The sequence below is a fragment of the Xyrauchen texanus genome, chromosome 42 (genome assembly GCF_025860055.1).
Source record: "Xyrauchen texanus isolate HMW12.3.18 chromosome 42, RBS_HiC_50CHRs, whole genome shotgun sequence".
Classification (NCBI taxonomy): Eukaryota; Metazoa; Chordata; class Actinopteri; order Cypriniformes; family Catostomidae; genus Xyrauchen; species Xyrauchen texanus.
The window spans coordinates 10,893,676-10,912,879 of NC_068317.1; the positions used below are offsets into that span (position 1 = coordinate 10,893,676).

The 19,204-nt window shown below is 38.2% G+C and overlaps 1 protein-coding gene across 2 annotated transcripts in view; it reads left to right on the forward strand.

Moving 5' to 3' along the window:
• The window catches only part of LOC127634961 (integrin beta-1-like), a 41,135-nt gene that overhangs the window by 17,327 nt on the left and 4,604 nt on the right, over positions 1-19,204 (forward strand). For both annotated transcript variants that reach the window (XM_052114740.1, XM_052114741.1), the window contains exons 2-14: positions 8,221-8,287; positions 8,730-8,815; positions 9,680-9,899; positions 10,050-10,220; positions 12,182-12,420; positions 12,742-12,897; positions 13,009-13,104; positions 13,647-13,736; positions 13,831-13,971; positions 15,679-15,881; positions 16,325-16,563; positions 16,740-16,962; positions 18,298-18,530. In XM_052114740.1, coding sequence (XP_051970700.1) covers positions 8,221-8,287; positions 8,730-8,815; positions 9,680-9,899; positions 10,050-10,220; positions 12,182-12,420; positions 12,742-12,897; positions 13,009-13,104; positions 13,647-13,736; positions 13,831-13,971; positions 15,679-15,881; positions 16,325-16,563; positions 16,740-16,962; positions 18,298-18,530 — 2,164 coding nt within the window. The remainder of the gene's footprint in view (positions 1-8,220; positions 8,288-8,729; positions 8,816-9,679; positions 9,900-10,049; positions 10,221-12,181; positions 12,421-12,741; positions 12,898-13,008; positions 13,105-13,646; positions 13,737-13,830; positions 13,972-15,678; positions 15,882-16,324; positions 16,564-16,739; positions 16,963-18,297; positions 18,531-19,204) is intronic.

Sequence of the window (19,204 nt, forward strand, 5' to 3'; positions counted from 1 at the left end):
TTTTAAAGTGTCTTGGGACATGTCCTAAGGATAGCGAGGAGTTAATAATATTAAGTAGAGGTTCTGAGATTACAGGGAATACCTCTTTTAAGAGCTTAGTTGGTATTGGAGCTAACATACATGTTGTGGCTTTTGATTTTTTCATAAGTTTTGTTAGCTCTTCATGACCTCTGACAGCGAAGGATTGAGTCATGCATAGTGCCCATTGTACAAGCCTCTGGAGACAGTGTTATGATCTGGGGTTGCTTCAATTGGTCAGGTCTAGGCTCAGTAATGTTATGCGGCAATACAATAAGGTCAGCTGACTACCTGAATGTACTGAATGACCAGGTTTAGTAAAACTGGTCAGTATGGGAAGGAGGAAGAGAGGTACAATATGTTTAACTCTTTATTCACACTCAATAATGACTCATAGGTAGCTTTCTTCAAACACACTTACATGCCACTTCTGGGACTTGTGACTTGGAGGATCTTGCTGTAATACATTGATCGATCATTGCCACGGAGATGAAATTCACTGAGGTGGTTACAAGAGTGAGAGATGTCAAGAAACAGATTTATTATCTGGAGTCATTGGAGAGGGAATCTGCTAACCGCTAATCCACTAGCAACCAAGGTGGATTTGGATTGCGTCTGGGAAAAGCTGGATGATATGGAGAATCATAGTCGGCGAAATAACATCCATATTGCAATTTCTGAGGGAGCAGAGGGTTAGAATATGGTGGAATTCCTGGACGGTCTGCTCAGCATAACAGGCCATAAGCTGGAAATCGAGCAAGCTCACAGGGTTCCGGCTTGCCAATCCCCTGAAGGAGAAAGGCCCCGATCAATTCTGGCCAAATTTCTGTGATCATGCGATAAAGATCTCGTGTTATGCGAGGCAAGGAGTAAAGGAAGAAAAAACACAGCATTTTCTTGTTCCCAGACATTGCGAATTCGACAAAAGATAAACGTGATCGATTCAAGGAATGCAAGAAACTCTTACATCAACAGAAGGTCGCTTTTGCACTGATATTCCTGCCATTTTGATTACTGAATACATTACTTTGCATTTTATTGTCATTTGTTTAATTTAATATTTAGTCCTTTCAGATGGAAAACATTTATACATACAAATGATGCGATCCAAAGTGCATTTTAACAGTGGTGAAACACTTTCTTGTGTTACATTCATACGAGCAGAGAAGTTTGTACATTTTTGCTTTATGCCTAGCAGAAATGCTATTTCTAGCCATTTTACATGCACGTCACCAGGCACGATAATTTTTGTTTTATCAAGAAAATTCACATTGGATCATCAATTCTTTTATGTTGTAAGACCTTTGATATTAGGGCAAAAATCGTATTCTTGATAATAATTGTTTTATTGTTTTGCTGTAAAAATGTCAAAAAAATCCTTAAAACAAGATCAATTTGATTAATCTTGTTTTAGAAACAACACATATAAGAACGCAACAGATATTTAGGTTTTTCAGAGAATGTATTTTTAGCATGTGTATTTTGTCTTACTGTACTGGCAGAGTTTGGACAAAAGTGTCCAGAGTGATTAATTCTGACATTTATTTAAATGTTACTTTGAGCATATGGCTGAACCCAAAATTATGTATTAATAAGTCCCCTTTCTGCTGGTCAGAGTGGATTGTGAGGGAGGTTAATACATTCAGTGACCTATATGCGAGTGGAGTGTTGAGATCTTTTGAAAATTTGGTTCAACATTTTGGGATTCCCAGATATCAGTTGTTTAGGTATTTACAGCTGCGCCACCAGCTTTGTACTGTTTTTGGGAGTAGTATACACCCCCATAAAGCAGCAGACACTCTGGGAGTGGTGATTTCTGCTTTTGGAAAAGGTCATGAGGCATCAGTGTATTATTCCCTGCTAATTCAGAGTCTGGGGGATGGAGCTTTAACTTCAATCAAAAGATTATGGGAGAAAGATATAAACTTAGTATTGGAGGAGGGAGTGAGAGCTAGGATTTTAAAAAGTGTCAAGGGTGCGCCTTATGCGATTCAAGATTTTACATCAATTCTATTGGACCTCCTCTAGATTGTATAGACTGCTGGCGATGTCATTCAGAAGATGGAGACACAACCCATGTCTTTTGATGGTGTGTTAATATCCAAGAATTTTGGTTGAAGGTTCAGAGTTTAATGTGTGATGTATTGGTCACTCCGATTTCATTTTGCCCCAGACTCTGTATTTTAGGCGATAGGGCAGTCATCAATATAGAGAACAAGCACATAAAATATTGGATCCTAACCAGCTTCATGATCGCCAGACAAATAGTTTTAAGGGGATGGAAGTCAGCTGGAGCGCCCCCATTTCAGGAGTGTTGCTCGGAGATGGGGAGGGCAGTGGCTTTTGAAGAAGGGTCATCTAGAAATTGGGGAATTTGGACATGATTGTAGGGAAATGGTGCAAATATCTGGCATTTTTGGAGGGCTCTCGGGGAGGAGCAGTGGAGAGAGAGGAGTAGGAGTTAATGTATGTAGTTTTTTGTTTTTTGCGTGTGTCATAATGTGTGACCACTGGGGTGTTGTTGGGGGTCGGGGATTTTTTTTTTTTGTATTGATTCTGTTTATAGATTTCTTGCTTTTCTTTGTTTCATTTATTTAAAAATATTTGGTGGAATAACCCTGATTTTCAATCACCGCTTTCATGCGTTTTGGTATGCTCTCTACCAGTACTTCTGGTGCAAAAAAATCAAGAAGCTCTGCTTTGTTTGATTGCTTCTTCTTGATTACATTCCAGAGGTTTTCAGTGGGGTTCAGTTCTGGAGATTGGGCTGGCCATGACAGGATCTTGATCCGGTGGTCCTCCATCCACATCTTTATTTTTTCTTCTCCCATTTGTTTCCTAAGCAACCAAATTGGCCCGGTTGCTAGGAATTGTAGAGTCACATGGGGTAACCTCCTTGTGATTGCGATTAGTGGTTCTCGCTCTTAATGGGATGCATGGAGGTGAGTAACCGCGCCACCACAAGGACATACTAAGTAGTAGGAATTGGGCATTCCAAATTGGGAGAAATAGGGATAAAAAAATTATAAATAATTTTACTCATAAATAGTAGATCCAGAGAAACGGATAATTTTGCAGTGGTCTCTTAATTTTTTCAAAGCTATATATATATATATATATATATATATATGACAAGACAAATGAAAATTTCACATTTGCAGTCAGATTTTTTATGTTACTAGAAGCTCTGAGACTAAACAGATTCTGAGTTTAACTGTAGTGTGACCTCACAGAGCTAAACTCTTAGTGACACCGTCTAATCTGGTCACTCTGTCCGACACACTGTCTGCACACTCACACTGACTGAATTACAAGACTTTGTTTACTTTACCGGTGGAAAAGACTCACAGTATAATGACTTCCAGAGGTGTTATAACATTACTTATGATTTAATCTGCTCTGCCGCAGTTCCCATAGTGGCTTGCTTTAGTGTTTAAAAGGATGGAATTCTTCTAAAGCCACCTCATCTCTGCCCAATGAGTTTAATGGAAACCACATGCATTATATTCAGTGGGGGAGTAACAGATCTCACCCTATGTGCTCCACATTGGTTAAGAGTGTTTTTGTTTCCAGCCAAGCCATAACACCTCTGCAGTAGTTATATTTGCGATTTCTTTTGAATTGCCATAGATGTGCCATATAATTTGGAGGTAACACTCTAGCATTACACATTTCTTTCATCAAGCCAGTATCACTTTTTTTTAGTATTCATCAACAATTTTAGGTAATGAGACACTACTTATGACTGTGGTGGTAAACAGTAAGTCTTAATGTTCTGTTAGATTTTAAATTTTTTCTATGTATTTGTACATTTGTACTCAGTAAGAATCATTTTGGTTTCGTAAAGACCCCATGAAAAGTCCTAACCAGAAAAAACCTAACCAGTTGTCTGTATGTTAGTGTACTCATAAAAAAACAAATGATTGTATTATATATTTTATAATATATTATATACCATAAAGTATCAAAAATGACCAAATTACATGTAGTTTAATTTACACATTTAAAATAGACAGTCTTTCTCTTCTGACAAAACTGGTTGCAAAAGAAGTGACTGGAACTCATTCAAAAATATCTTCATTGCTTTTGTGGTACAAACTCTCATTACATCTGATGTGTGTAACTTTTTCTGTGTTAAAAAACTTTCTCCTATCCAAACTTAAAATGCAGAGACAACCATTCATAGGTTAATTTTCTCTAAAAATGTAAGCACTGTGTCTCTGCGGCACTATGAAAATCGTCAGTTTGTTTAGTGCGACCCGCTTAGACCTGCCCCAACAACGTTACTCAATTAATGCTGTGAGTTGGTGTATTAATGGCGTTCCCACCTGACAGATGGATATATCACTCACAAGGTGTATACAAAAACATTTGCGAAAGATGTCACAAACCAAACGGCTCTTATGTGCTTTCTGTGCACAATAAAAGACAATCACAATGCTATAGCATTGCAAAAGGATAAAGGATACTCAATTTGTCATAGCACAAGCAGGTAGATAGTAGTAATTACTCTCTGTAAAGAGAGTAAACACTCACTGGATGACTTCGGGATGACTTCAAGGACTTATAAAATCATTTTATTTAATCAATGACCCTCATAGGTAGCTTACTTAGTTTACTAATTTTAACCTCTAATAGTTCTAAGCATAAAAAATAATAATATTGGCATTATATTCATTCATTTTCGTTTATATCATAATTTAATGTACAGCTGCTTTGAAACAATGCCTTTTGTGAAAAACGCTATACTAATAAATTTGACTTGACACACATGCTGTTCATCTGCATATGTTTAACACAAAAGCAAACATGTAAATGCACACCAAAAAGAAACTACAAGCATTCAAATACACAATGGTTTTACTATCAAAGCTGTTTGCAAATGTGTTTACAATTTATTCGTTTATTTTAAAACACTGTGTGGAACACTTAAGGGGGTCGCACACCGAACGAGAAGCGCAGCGCCGCGCCACGTCTAGAACAACTCACAGGTATCGCACACCGGACGCACACATTCTATTCGCGTGAGCTCAATTTTGGATCAGCTCCTGGTAGAAATCTAGAAGAGCTGCACGATGGATGAGTTTTAACTTGATGTATTATTTATTTTTTATGTTAATTGAATAATAGCTGATGTTTGAACGTTAATCAAGTAAAAGTGTCTATCACGTTGTTAAGTCTGTTATTTTGTTGTAACGTTATCCGTTGTATTTCTAATATGACTTTATTCAAGCTGTTAAATTAGGAATGTTAAACTAAATGTATATTGCAGCACAGGGGTAAGTCAGTATGTACATTAACGAAGATTTGAGACAAATAAATGTAAATTTAATATACAACTATGTAAATGGCGCTCTGTGGCGAGGCAGGGTTTTGAACAAGGTCCTGAGCCGTAGCTGGGTGCCGCGGACAGACGCCGAATGGCGCCGCCGGTGTGTGTACACTCATAGAGAATAATGTGTTCGCATTTTAAAGACATGGCGCTGTGCGACGCGGCGCTGCGCTTCTCGTTCGGTGTGCGACCCCCTTTAGATGTGTTTAGAATTTTCAGACAGAAAAATCTAATTTCACTTAATCATTAAAACTGGGATAGATAATGGACAATGTTGCATTGTGACAGGCAGTAATTTGAAGAGAGAGAAAAAAATATGTATTAAGTATTGTAGGTTCAAGGGAAAAAAAAATCTCACAATCTGTAGGTCCGTGCAATGCAAGTTGCATCCAGTAGGGGGCGGTGTGCATGAAGAATGTGAATCGCCACAACCAAAAGAAGAAGAACATGCAAGTTAATGTGGAGATTGAGGAGGGAGGGTCATTTTATTGTAATAAAGAACTTAAATATTTATCTTTTTGTCACCAACATCTATCATATCGCTTCTGGTGATATGTATTTATCCGCTGAAGTCGTATGGATTCCTTTAATGCTGACTTGTGTGATTTTTGGAGCTTCAAACCTTTAAAACTATTCACTTGCCTTGTATGGATCAAAAGTGTTGAGACATTTTATGTATTTTTTTTTTTTATCTTCATTTGAGTTTAGCAGATGACAGAAAGTCGTACACATCTGGGATGGTATGAGGGTCAGTAAATGATGAGAGAGTATTTTCATTTTTGGTGAACTAACCCTTTAAAAAGAATACAGGAAAGTTTTTGGAATACTGGTACTGCCAGTGGTAATGTTAGCTGCTTCTAAATCTAAATATAATTCACTCAAAGACACTGCTGTCTAAACTAATCTGCCCAAAGTGCTTGTGATCTCCTCGCTAACATGTGGAGCCAAACAGAGGGATCATTTATTTAACCAGACACAACATAAATTCTCAAGGGACACACAATCAATAATGCTTTACCTGCAGAACAGCTATTTGTGCCCTCAGCAGGCAAAAGTGCCCTGAATCAATTGAGTGATCAGTGTGAGCCAATTTCAAAGGGATTACTGAAGAGATGTCTCTGGCCCAAATGGACCTGAATTTTTTATAATCATGATTGATGTAAAAGCAAAACAACAAATCCCATTATGAGTCAGTGTGTGGTCAGCATGTTCTGGTACCACAAACTCACTATATACAATAAGGTCAAAATACATTTAGATAATAATGTACATTCTTACAAGTACATAAATTGTGACATAAATACCAAATAAAAGTTGTTTGACATTTCTTTTAGATTTTCCAGTAAAAAGCTTATGGTAATAAAAATGTTAGAATAACACCCTTTGCCAAATCGTGTTAGAACTATTTATGGCAAAGGAAAGAGCTATTAGGAAATTGTATGACTGGTGAATGACAGTTACTCTTACCCAGAAATGGCATCTGAGAGTCAGTATTTAAATTTGCCCTGTGGTTCCTCTTACAGGGGCTGAGAATAGTAAACCCCTCAGGAATGTTGACCTCAGTGTATTCAGGGTCATCCCTGCAAAATGTGTTCAGTTTACTGTGTAGATTGGTTTAAAGTCGACAAGGCTGCTCAGCAATCAATTTAGTAAGGTGAATTCATCAGGATTTCCAAATAGAGGTGACAGATGCTGGATGTCACTTGGGGAAGTTGCCACAAGGGCTGTATTACAGTAACTATAAGGTTTGGAGTCAAAAATACACTAATGTGTTTTCTCTTGCAGTGGTTTTGTATGTTGTTTTCAAAATATGTTCAAAACCCTCTTAAATTAGAATTGTTTTATGAAATATATCCACCAAACTGAAATTCCCAGCCTGATCTCATGAATCCAATGAGATCATGACCAATCCCACCATGACCAGTGCCTCATTACACGTTGGGCTGCAGTTTTCTAGTATTTAAGGTGAAAATTAGATGGCGGTTTCAATTAGTAAAACGTACCATTATCACCATTAACTGTAACCTAAACCTAACCAATAATGTCCTAAAAGCAAATGAGAGATAAACCAAACAGACATCCTTACCCTAAACCAACACATAAACCTAACCGATAGTGTCCTAGAAGCAAATGCAAGATGAACAGCACAATTTCTGAAGCAACCACGTCATTTCGTGGCGCTTCTATTACAATTTTGCTTCATGTGTCAGCTTGCATACTTGACTGGGCTCGAGCCTCGGTCTTCCAAATCCAAATTCCAACACTCTGAACTCATGTGAACTACCACAGAAAGTAATCACATTGGAATAAGTGTATATATAAGTGTGTAAATGTCGGTGGGTCTTTAATACAAACTTTATAATGTATAGTTTTTCAAATGAAGTGTATTTTTAAAGTGTTTCCCCCCTTTTTCACCCAATTTGGAATGCACAATTCCCAATGTGCTATTAAGTACTTGTGGTCGCATAGTGACTCGCCTCAATCCGGGTGGCGGAGGACGAATCTCAGTTGCCTCTGCATCTGAGACCGTCAATCTGCGCATCTTATCACGTGGCTTGTTGAGCGCTTTGAGAGAGATGTGTGGAGGCTTCAACGCTCAACTCACCATGTGCCCCACCTAGAACGAAACCACATTATAGTGACCAGGAGGAGGTTACCCCATGTGAATCTACCCTCCCTAGCAACCAGGCCAATTAACACAGAGGTCAGCTATATGATAAAGGCAGATATTTTGCATAAATGTCTGGTTGGGGGAAATTGTTTTATAATGGGCATTTTGTCATTTGTATGCTTTAATTTTAGGATCTCCCCTATAATATTGAAAAGAGAATCCACTATGTTTATGATATCCTATTTTCTTTTTGTTTCAGATGGACCTGAAGCTGCTTTTCATATCAACATTTTTAGGATTCCTTTGTTGCAGCAGTGCCCAGCAAGGTAATGTAATTTCTATTTTTGTTTCAGTTGATTCAGATCACTGAGCCTAAAATACTAATGCTATCGTGTACTCTCGAGCTTAATTGTGTCCGGCTCTGTCAGAATTAATAAGAGGAGGGTTTCTATTAATAATAATTAACTGCTTTGTCTTCAGGGTGAGCAAAGCTCTCATTTGGCAGTTAAATACTTTGTCTTCAGAGTGAGCAAAGCTCTCATTTGGCAGTTAAATACTGATGTCATTATTCAGCGGTCGCTCCACCCAGCCTGGTTGCGCATTATCCATGATGGAAAACATAGAGCAGTTATCTCTGGCTCCAATTACAGTGAGCCAGAGTGATGTAAATTAATCCACTCGTTAGAGCACTGTACACTGTCAGGTCTCTTTTTTCTTCTTTGCAATGCATGAAAGGATGTGAATCAGTTTCTTGTTTTATTTTTTCAGAGGGCAATGAGTGCATCAAAGCCAATGCTTTATCATGTGGTGAGTGCATACAAGTCGGGGCTAAATGTGGATGGTGCACTGATAAAGTAAGTACTGTTCTAACACCATAATCTCCTTTTCAGTCCTTTATTTAAAGTTGAAACAAATGTAGTGCCCCAATAAATGACTTATGGCACTTTTCCACTGCATGTTACATTTCGACTCAACTCTAATTGCTTTACTTTTCTGAGCTTCTTTTCTACTTCAGTTTAGTGCCGCCTCAACGTGGGTGGGATTATAGGCTGATCGTCATAGTTGTGCCACCTCTACTGCCTTGACATCATCTTAAACAAGACACAAACATTACTGACCATAAACAATAATATGACCGCTAGCTGTTAGCTACTAGCTCATTGTGCTGCATAAAGTAGTTGTTGCATGGTGATTTTACACAAGTGTAACAGTTAAATTGGCCTGGTGTTTTAGAAGCAAGCTTCCAGTAGCTGGTCAACTAAATAAAGTGAAGCATTCAATCAGAGTATAGAGTTAACATACCATCCTCCATCATGGACTCCAACAACTCTCTCTCTCTCATTGCTCGCTGGTCTATTGCCATAGATAGCGTCCATTTGGTCGAACCACTTCCACTTTCTTCTGTTTTAAAAACTCCATTAGAGTTTACAAAAAGTGGCTTTAGAAGTCCATTTTTTGTCTCTTTCCAATATCATTGAACATAATCCTCCCACAGGCCTACATTCCACATTCTATTGGTCTATGTACACATCATGTGTTATTTTAACTAAATTAAGTAAATTTATTCGTTAAATTGACAGCATTGTCTCTTACATGATGAGTAATGCAATACTGTATTTCATAGTTTTGCCGTTATACACTGCTTAGTTGACATCAGAAGAATGTGATGTCTGATTGACAACGCCAACCACCTGTATGTTACTCTGTATTCCCAACAGGAGTTCCTAAAACAGGGAGAACCGACATCCGCCCGCTGTGATGAGCTGGAGTCCCTCAGGAAGAGAGGTTGTGAAGAAACCAAGATCGAGAACCCTCGTGGAAGCCATCGCATCCTTAAGAACAAGGCAGTGACCAACCGAAAGAAAGGCGCAGAGAAGCTCCGACCCGAAGATATCACACAGATCCAGCCACAGAAACTCAGCCTCAACCTTAGAGCTGGTATGTGCAAACTTTCTTTGATCATAAACGTTTGATTCATACATGGGATTTGTATTGATCTGTGCAAGCAATGCTGGGAACATGATTACAGTTACAACCCTATTCTTGGTCCCACTTGTCTTGAGTGAAAATGGCTTGTTATTCTTGCAGGGGAACCTCAGAACATTCAACTGAAATTCAAGAGGGCTGAAGACTATCCCATAGACCTGTACTACCTTATGGACCTGTCCTTCTCCATGAAGGATGACCTGGAGAACGTCAAAAACCTTGGGACTAGTTTGATGTTCGAGATGTCCAAGATCACTTCAGATTTCAGAATTGGTGAGAGCCTAATCAAGTCATGCCAAAAATGTTACTTTTCTTGAACGTTGGCATTAATTTGTTGGGAAAGTGACCATGGGTTTCCTCTGTAATTTCCAATGGGTTTTTAGAATAATGTTTTTTAGAGTAAAATAATGTATTTGTCAAATAGTACTTAAAAGAGACTTTTTACATTTTGTTCTACAAAATTTGTTACCAGTAGTCATACCTCAAACACTGTGACAAAGTCACTGTGTTTTAAGGACTAGGGATGCACCGATCCGATACCTGAATCGGTATCAGCTCCGATACTGACATTTTTAGACAGATCAGGTATCGTTCCGATGAGCCAGATCCAAATCCAATACTGTATGTTAGTCATGTGCGTTACTACCAAGCTCCAAAAATGACAAAAGAACCTTAAAAGCACAATTAATGTGCACCATATGAGTCGTGCATTTTACTCAAACTACTTGAAGGCATGTGATAGCTTTGTATTTTGCAAAAGGCTGTGTTTAATAAGTAAATATATAGTGTGCATGCGCAGTGCGTTAGTGAGTGGTGTGGTTCTGTTGACACACATACATAGCATGTGCATGCTGTTGAGCTATTTATATTTAAATACTGTGTAGTTAAAGGTTCTTTACATATACAAGTGTACCCCCAATTAGTATATATATAGATGTTCTAAACTGATTATGAAAAAAACAACTCTGGTATCAGATCTGGCTCGATATTGGCCATTACTGAGATTTCAACAACATGTAATATATGTGTTATAATAAAATAATATTGATATAATATCTCACAAAGATATATTTACACTTTACAATAAGGTTCCAGTAGTTAAATTAGTTTACATTAACAACATTAGTTAACATGAACTAACGAGCAATACTTTTCCAGCATTTATTCATCTTAATGTTAATTTCAACATATGCTAATACACTACCACCCCTAGAGCCATGAGTTCGAATCCAGGGTGTGTTGAGTGACTCCAGCCAGCCAGGTCTCCTAAGCAAACAAATTGGCCTGGTTGCTAGGGAGTAGAGTCACATGGGGTAACCTCCTCGTGGTTGCTATAATGTGGTTCTCGCTCTCAGTGAGGTGTGTGGAGTGATTCTTTTTTTTTTTTTTTTATACATTTTTCAAATCAAAAGTTGTCCTTTTTAACATTAGTTAATGCACTATGAACTAACATGAACTAACAATGAGCAATTGCATTTTCATTAACTAACATTAACAAAGGTTAATTAATTCTATAAAAATCTATTGTTAATTGCCCGTTCATAATACCTAACGCATGAATTAATGTTAACGACTGGAACCTTATTACTGATCAGCTTACACCTAACCCTCACTTGTCTCTCAGTAAATGTAGTAGTTTAAATAAAGTTGATCCGTTTCAGTACATCTTTCCATTTAAATTGTCCTTTTCTACAGTGACAAATACCACTTGAGATAAAATGCAAATAATTGTCTAAAGCCATCTTTACACTGCAAAGGTGGCACCGAAGCTGCATCTGAAGTGGCATTTAGTTGTTAAGTATTTAAAGACTGTTTAATGCTGCTCAGAACAAGCATAAATGCATTCACACAGCAGTTACAAACAAATAAATAATGTTATGAGATTAATATTTAACATGTAATTTATGAATATAGAAATGTGAAATTAATGAAAATAAGAAGATATGCTTTAATTATGAAACTAAATTATGAAATATATGCTCTATCATGACAACACAAAGCTTAAATTTGATGCTGCATTTCATTCACACAGAACCAAAGCAGCATCAGAACTGCCTTTGATACCAGGGCCTGAAGTGGGTCAGAGCAGGCATAATTTAGTCTGGCTTTTGAGCAAGCACAGAGCAGGCTTAACTCGGCTGTGTAAAGACACCCTAATAAGCCCTAATAAAAACTTGTCATTTGAGACATGAGTAGGAATGAGATTAAAGCTAAGATGCCTCTCTTCCTCTCAGGTTTTGGCTCTTTTGTGGAGAAAACTGTTATGCCGTATATCAGCACCACACCAGCAAAGCTTCTGAACCCCTGCACAGGGGACCAAAACTGCACCAGCCCCTTCAGCTACAAAAATGTGCTGAAACTCACCAGCAACGGGCAGCAGTTCAACACTCTGGTCGGCCAGCAGCAGATATCGGGAAACCTCGACTCACCTGAGGGGGGATTTGATGCCATCATGCAGGTGGCTGTCTGTGGGGTGAGTGAAAAACAGCTTGATGAGGATTTTGACTATTTCATCCATTTGTATAATTGATCATTTATACCATTTCCTTGCAGTATAAAATCATGGTACTTTGTGGTACATTTTGAAAGTGAAAACTAAATGTTTTTGGTGCAAGAAGCCTTGATTAACATTATAAATTGACATCGGAGGGAAATCTAATCGGACAAGAATATGGCCCCTTAAACTCATTTGTGCCCAATTTGTTTTTGTACTTTCTGCTCGCTCTATATTCCTTGGACTCATTTTCTTTCTTTCTTTCTTTTTTTTTTGTCTCTTCCTGTTTTCCTCTCTCAGGACCACATTGGCTGGAGAAATGTCACCCGTTTGTTGGTGTTCTCCACTGACGCCGGTTTCCATTTTGCTGGAGATGGCAAACTTGGTGGAATCGTGCTTCCCAATGATGGGAAATGCCACCTGGAAAACAACACGTACACAATGAGCCATTATTATGTATGTTAATTGCTGGTGTATCCCTTATACCTTGTCATATTTTCAGATGAAACTATTGGACGTTTGACAGATTGAACAGAACTTTAATTTCTTCCTTTTCCTTTCTACTAGGATTACCCCTCTATCGCCCATCTGGTTCAGAAACTGAGTGAAAACAACATACAGACCATTTTTGCAGTCACAGAGGAGTTTCAGCCTGTTTACAAAGTAGGTCCATAGATTATTATCTTAATGATGTGTTTGGAACTGTGTCTGCCTGAGCAAGGTCACTCATATAATCCGTCTTGTCTGCCTGTCATTTTTCCCCCAGGCAAGATTTTGTCTTCTTCGCAATGGGCTGAAATGACGCCAACCTTTTGATTTGTAGAAGTTTCCACCTGGCTTGTAGTCTTCTTTTTCCACACTGGTCAAAACTTGTGAAATTTTATTTGTTATTGGTGCTTGCTAAGGTAGAGACACTTCAAGTGGATTAACTTTAAAATGAAATAGAAACATGCGTATCATATATTTCAGTACTGGAAGCACAGAACATTAATCTGAGACACATCTCAAGTGTTTGAATCCAACTTCGCTCTGTATTTGGAAAGCTACAATACCCAAAATAGTTTCACAACTTGGAATGATCCAAATACTCAAGTCATAATTTAGAGGTCCTGTTAAAGTTATAAGGGGCTGTTGTAAATCTAACACTTGGTCTCTGTGCCTAACATTCATGAATGTTTTTGTATGTTTTTTTTCCCTCCCCACAGGAACTTAAAAACCTCATTCCAAAGTCTGCAGTGGGCACACTGTCAGCAAACTCCAGCAATGTTATCAATCTTATTATTGATGCATACAATGTGAGTAGATCAAGTTTCATCATAAATATCAACTGTCTTTGAAGGAATTTGACCATATAGAGGCGCTTCCTAACATGTGTTCTCTCTTTCTCAGTCTCTATCCTCAGAGGTCATTCTTGAAAACAGTAAGCTTCCTGAGGGAGTGACTATCACCTATGAGTCACATTGTAAGAACGGAATAGTGAATAATGGAGAAAATGGAAGGAAATGCTCCAACATATCTATCGGAGACGAGGTGAAACCAAGTTCAATATCTCATGTTTGCTACATAACCTTTGGCATAGAAACATGTCCTCTATCATCCATTGCAGAAAGCAACATTACTCAGTGTAGCAAGTTATGTGTGCACAGTGGTCCAAAATGTATTTGGAAACTTTGGTCACACTTAATTATGGATGAATGTCACTGCATTACATAACAAAATTGTAACCTGATTACATTTATTTCAAAGACAGATAGTTCAAAAAGTAGTTCTCAAATGATAATTAACAATCAACAATAGACATATTGTTCAACATTAAAGGAATATTCCGGGTTAAATACAAGTTAAGCTCAATTGACAGCATTTGTGGCATCATTTTAATTATAAGAAAATCACGACTCGTCCCTCGTTTTCTTTAAAAAAAATGAAGGATGCAGTTAAGCATTTAATATGGATGTGAATGAGGGCCAATTTGTAAATGTTAAAATACTCACTGATTCAAAAGTATAACCTCAAGGCATAAACAACATGCATGTAAACATGATTTTAGTGTAAGAAAATCACTTATCTTTTTCTGTGTAACGTTATAGCCATATAAGCCATATAGTTATAGTTTTACTTTTTTTTTTTTTTTTTTTTAAAGAAACGGAAGGATGAATTGAATTTTTTTTTTTTATGTGTGATAATCAGCGTTATGCCACAAATGCTGTCGATTTAGTTTTCCTTGTATTGAACCTGAAATATATTCCTTTAAGATTAAAAACAATATTTGGACACTTCTGGTTGTCAAGCTTTGGTGGAACATGTCTGTAGTTAATGTGATGAACTACACCTGAGGTATCTCTGCTAGGACATCTGTGTGAACTTGAGGAACCGACTTCATAAATACGCAAAAAAATAAACTTGGAACCAGTTAGTTAACAGTCAATTTTTGCAAAAGAAATTGTAACAATGGTTCAGAAAAGTGTACTTAGTCTGCGAAAAGCTCTAGCTTCATTTTTTCCTGAATCCGATGTCACTTGATTCAATTTTATTGTATCTTACACAATTACATCCAGAATTTTTGAATGTGGCTTAAAGGAATATTTCAGTCAAAAATGATAATTCTCACATTATTTACTCACCCTCATGTCATCTCAAACTCATCTGATTTTCTTTCTTCTGTGGAACACACAAACAAATGGTGCTTATATCTGTACAATGCAAGTCACTGGGGTCCAAATCCATTAAGCTCCAAAAACGACAAAAATGCGGCATAAAGGTAATCCATATCATTCATGTGGTTTAATCCATGTCTTCTGAAGTGATGTGATTGGTTTTGGGTGAAAAACAGACCAAAATGTTACTGTTTTTCACTATAAATCTTGACATCTGCAGTCTCTTTGGCATGATTATGATTTGAAGCTCGATTTAGCTTCCTCGCACTTGATGCATGTGCAAAGCACGTGCACAGGACACTCGTCACTTGAGTCGTATGGATCACCTTTATGCTGCCTTAATGTTTTCTTTTTGGAGCTTGGAATTTTTGGACCCCATTGACTTGCACGGTATGGATATAAACACCTCATAGCTCCTTAAAAAATATTTGCTTCTGTTCTGCAGAAGAAAATCATACGAGTTTGAGACAGAATACGGGGTCAGTAAATTAGTAAATCTATTATCAAAATACTTTTTTGGGACCACTATGCCGTATAAATGAAATTCAAATCATTTTTTTTCCTTCTTTTTATTTTTTTCCAGGTATCCTTCAAAATTAATATCACAGCTCAGAGCTGTCCCAAACAAGGCAAGTCTGAAACCATCAAGATCAAGCCACTGGGCTTTACAGAAGAAGTGGAGCTCACACTCAACTTCATCTGTGAGTGTGAATGCCACAAGCATGGCATCAAGAACAGTGACAAATGCCATAATGGCAATGGAACATTTGAGTGTGGAGCCTGCAGGTGAGTCTGTTCTCAAAAGTCCTGCATTTTTCTTCTGATAGCGAAGTTACACTTTTGTATTTTCCATTACATTACCAAAAGGACATCTATATGTGTAGTTTCTGCATTATGACCTTATGAACTCATGAAATTAGCTTTCATTTTAAAGGATATAGGTGGAGTGAGTCACCTCTGCAGTATAGAAAAAACTTTTTGTTGTGGTCAATTTAATGCACAGCCAGCCAATTTCATATTGGGAGTGACAACTACATTCAATTTAAGTTAATCTCCCAAAATTACATGTAAATCATGTCATAATATTTTGAAAGGTCATGGGTTAAATATCATAGGGTTAAGTAAATAATGTACGTCATTTGTACGTCAAGGAAGCTCTGCTTTACAACATTTAATACACACACAAAGTGTGGTCTGTGAACCACAAACAGTGATCATTGTTGTTTCAGGTGCAATAAGGGACGTGTTGGCAGACAGTGCGAATGTCGAAAAGACGAGGTGTCCACCGAAGACCTGGATAAGAACTGCCGCAGGGACAACGGCACGGACATCTGCAGCAATAATGGCGAGTGCGTGTGCGGGACCTGCGAGTGCAAGAAGAGGGACAATCCCGAAGAACGCTACAGCGGCAAGTTCTGCGATTGCGACAACTTTAACTGCGACCGCTCCAACAACAAACTCTGCGGAGGTACTGAAAATTGTTTGTAACCAATGCATTACTCAACATGCCATAAAAGAGGAAAAAACAACAGATTGTTGCACATAGATCAATTCTGTTTATGTTTAATCAGCAGATAACGGTCAATCTAAACTTTCCAGCTAATCTAATCTAGCTTTTTGGTCAATCTAATCTGTTTCCTGTAGGACACGGCCACTGTGAGTGTAGGGTGTGTATCTGTGATGCTAACTACACTGGAAGTGCATGTGACTGCTCTCTGGACACCTCCACCTGCTTAGCCTCCAACAAACAGATCTGTAATGGCAGAGGGATTTGTGAGTGTGGCACCTGCAGGTGTACGGATCCCAAATTCCAGGGACCCACCTGTGAGATCTGCCCCACCTGCCCTGGAGTCTGTACTGAGCACAAGTAAGTGTAAAAGGACACACACAAAAAAAAGAATATGCATAATGATCTATGTAAAAAAAGTCGATTTGTGCAACTGTAACTCTTACATAGAAAACTAAATGCAATCATGCCTAATGAGTTCATTGAATACTTTATTACAGAGCTATTGGTAAACTGCTGTAAAATAGTTATATGCAAGTATGAATAAATATGAATATACAGTATTATCAGATACTACTCTGGGTATTAACTATGGGTGTGATATTGCCTTAAAGGGATAGTTCAACCAAAAATTACAATTCTCTTATAATTTACTCGCCCACATGCCATCCCAGATGTATAATACTTTCTTCAGCAGAACACAAACATAGATTTTTAGAAGAATATTTCAGCTCTGTAGGTCCATACAATACAAGTGAATGGTGACCAGAAATTTGTAGTTCCAAAAATCACATAAAGCAAACATAAAAGTAATCCATGAGACTCCAGAGTTTTAATCCATGTCTTCAGAAGCAATTTAATATGTGTGGGTGAGAAACTGAACAATATTTATGTAAATATGTAAATTATTACAATTTTAAAAGTAATGGAAATTTCTATAGTGAATATACATTTTTCTGGTAATGCTTTGCTGAAAAATATTTCGTCGGCTTCATATTGCTCTTGTGTAGAGTAAAACATACTAGCAAGCCATAGTGTTGTCTAATGTGTGAAGTAATTGTTCTCTTGTGTCACTGCCTTTCAAAGAACTGGTCAAATTGCTTTGAAAATCAGTCTAAATACTCATTTACATTTATGCATTTGGCAGACACTTTTATCCGAAGCGACTTACAGTGCACTTATTACAGGGACAATCCCCCCAGAGCAACCTGGATTTAAGTGCCTTGCTCAAGGACACAATGGTGGTGGCTGTGGGGCTCGAACCAGCAACCTTCCGATTACCAGATTACCAGTTATGTGCTTAGACCACTACACCACCACCACTCTGTTAAATACTCATTAGTTAATCGGTCTGGAAAGGGCATGGAAATTCATTGGTCAAAAATTGTGGGAGCCCTGAATATTGCACCCTAATATGGCTTTTTTACTATTAAATAAGTAAACACCCCAGAAAAGTTGATGAAACCAATTCACATTCTGAAGCATTTTCATTCTCCTCCAAGTTTGAATTTTCGCCCTTCTACAAGCAGAGCAAATTTTGTTATGCTATTTTGTTGTACTCTTCAATCTTATAATTTACTCCATCTTAAGTAAATATTGTTGCCATTATCTTTTCTATCTCTGAACTGAGGAAGCCATTGTACCCAGTGAGTTTCACACTGGCTAACTGAGTTAATGACTCCTTTCCTGTGACAGGGAGTGCGTGCAGTGCCGGGCGTTTGGCACAGGAGAGAAGAAGGACACTTGTGAGAGGGACTGTAGCTACTTTAACCTCATCAAAGTGAAGCACAGAGATAAACTCCCTCAGCCTGTGCAGGCCTTCCCTCTCATGCACTGTAAGGAGAGAGACACCAACGACTGCTGGTTCTATTACACCTACGCCGTCAACAACAACACCGAGAAGGAAGTCCATGTGGTGGAGTCTTTAGGTGGGATTATGGTCAAAAGGGTGTTTCCTGCCTTCAAAAGTCTAAATTTTTTAAAACTAAGTTTAACCTATTATCAAACCTGTATTTTCAGGAATAAGAGCGTTTCAGGACCCAAATGCAGAATAAAAAATAACGGTTTATTTAATACAAAATAAAACACAAAAATCCAACATAAAGGGGGGCACTGGCTACAACCCCTAGTTCAAAACCCAGGGCGTGCTGGGTGACTCCAGACAGGTCTTCTAAGCAACCAGATTGGCCCGGTTGCGAGGGAGGATAGAGTCACATTGGGTAAACTCCTCATCGTCACTATAATGTGGTTAGTTCTCGGTGGGGTGCGTGGTGAGTTGAGCGTGGATGCCGTGGTGGATGGCGTGAAGCCTCCACACGCGCCTTGTCTCCGTGGCAATGTGCTCAACAAGCCATGTGATAAGATGCGCAGGTTGACGTCTCAGACGTGGAGGCAGCTGGGGTTCGTCCTCCGCCACCCCAATTGAGGCGAGCCACTACGTGACCACGAGGACTTAAAAGCGCATTGGGAATTGGGCATTCAATACTGGGTGAAAAAAGGGGAGAAAAAAAAACTAAATCCAACATAAAAATACCCCAAAGGGAAAAAACTAAGGAAATATAATCCAGGGCTGGGGAAGAAGGCAGCAGGTAACAGGGCCGAC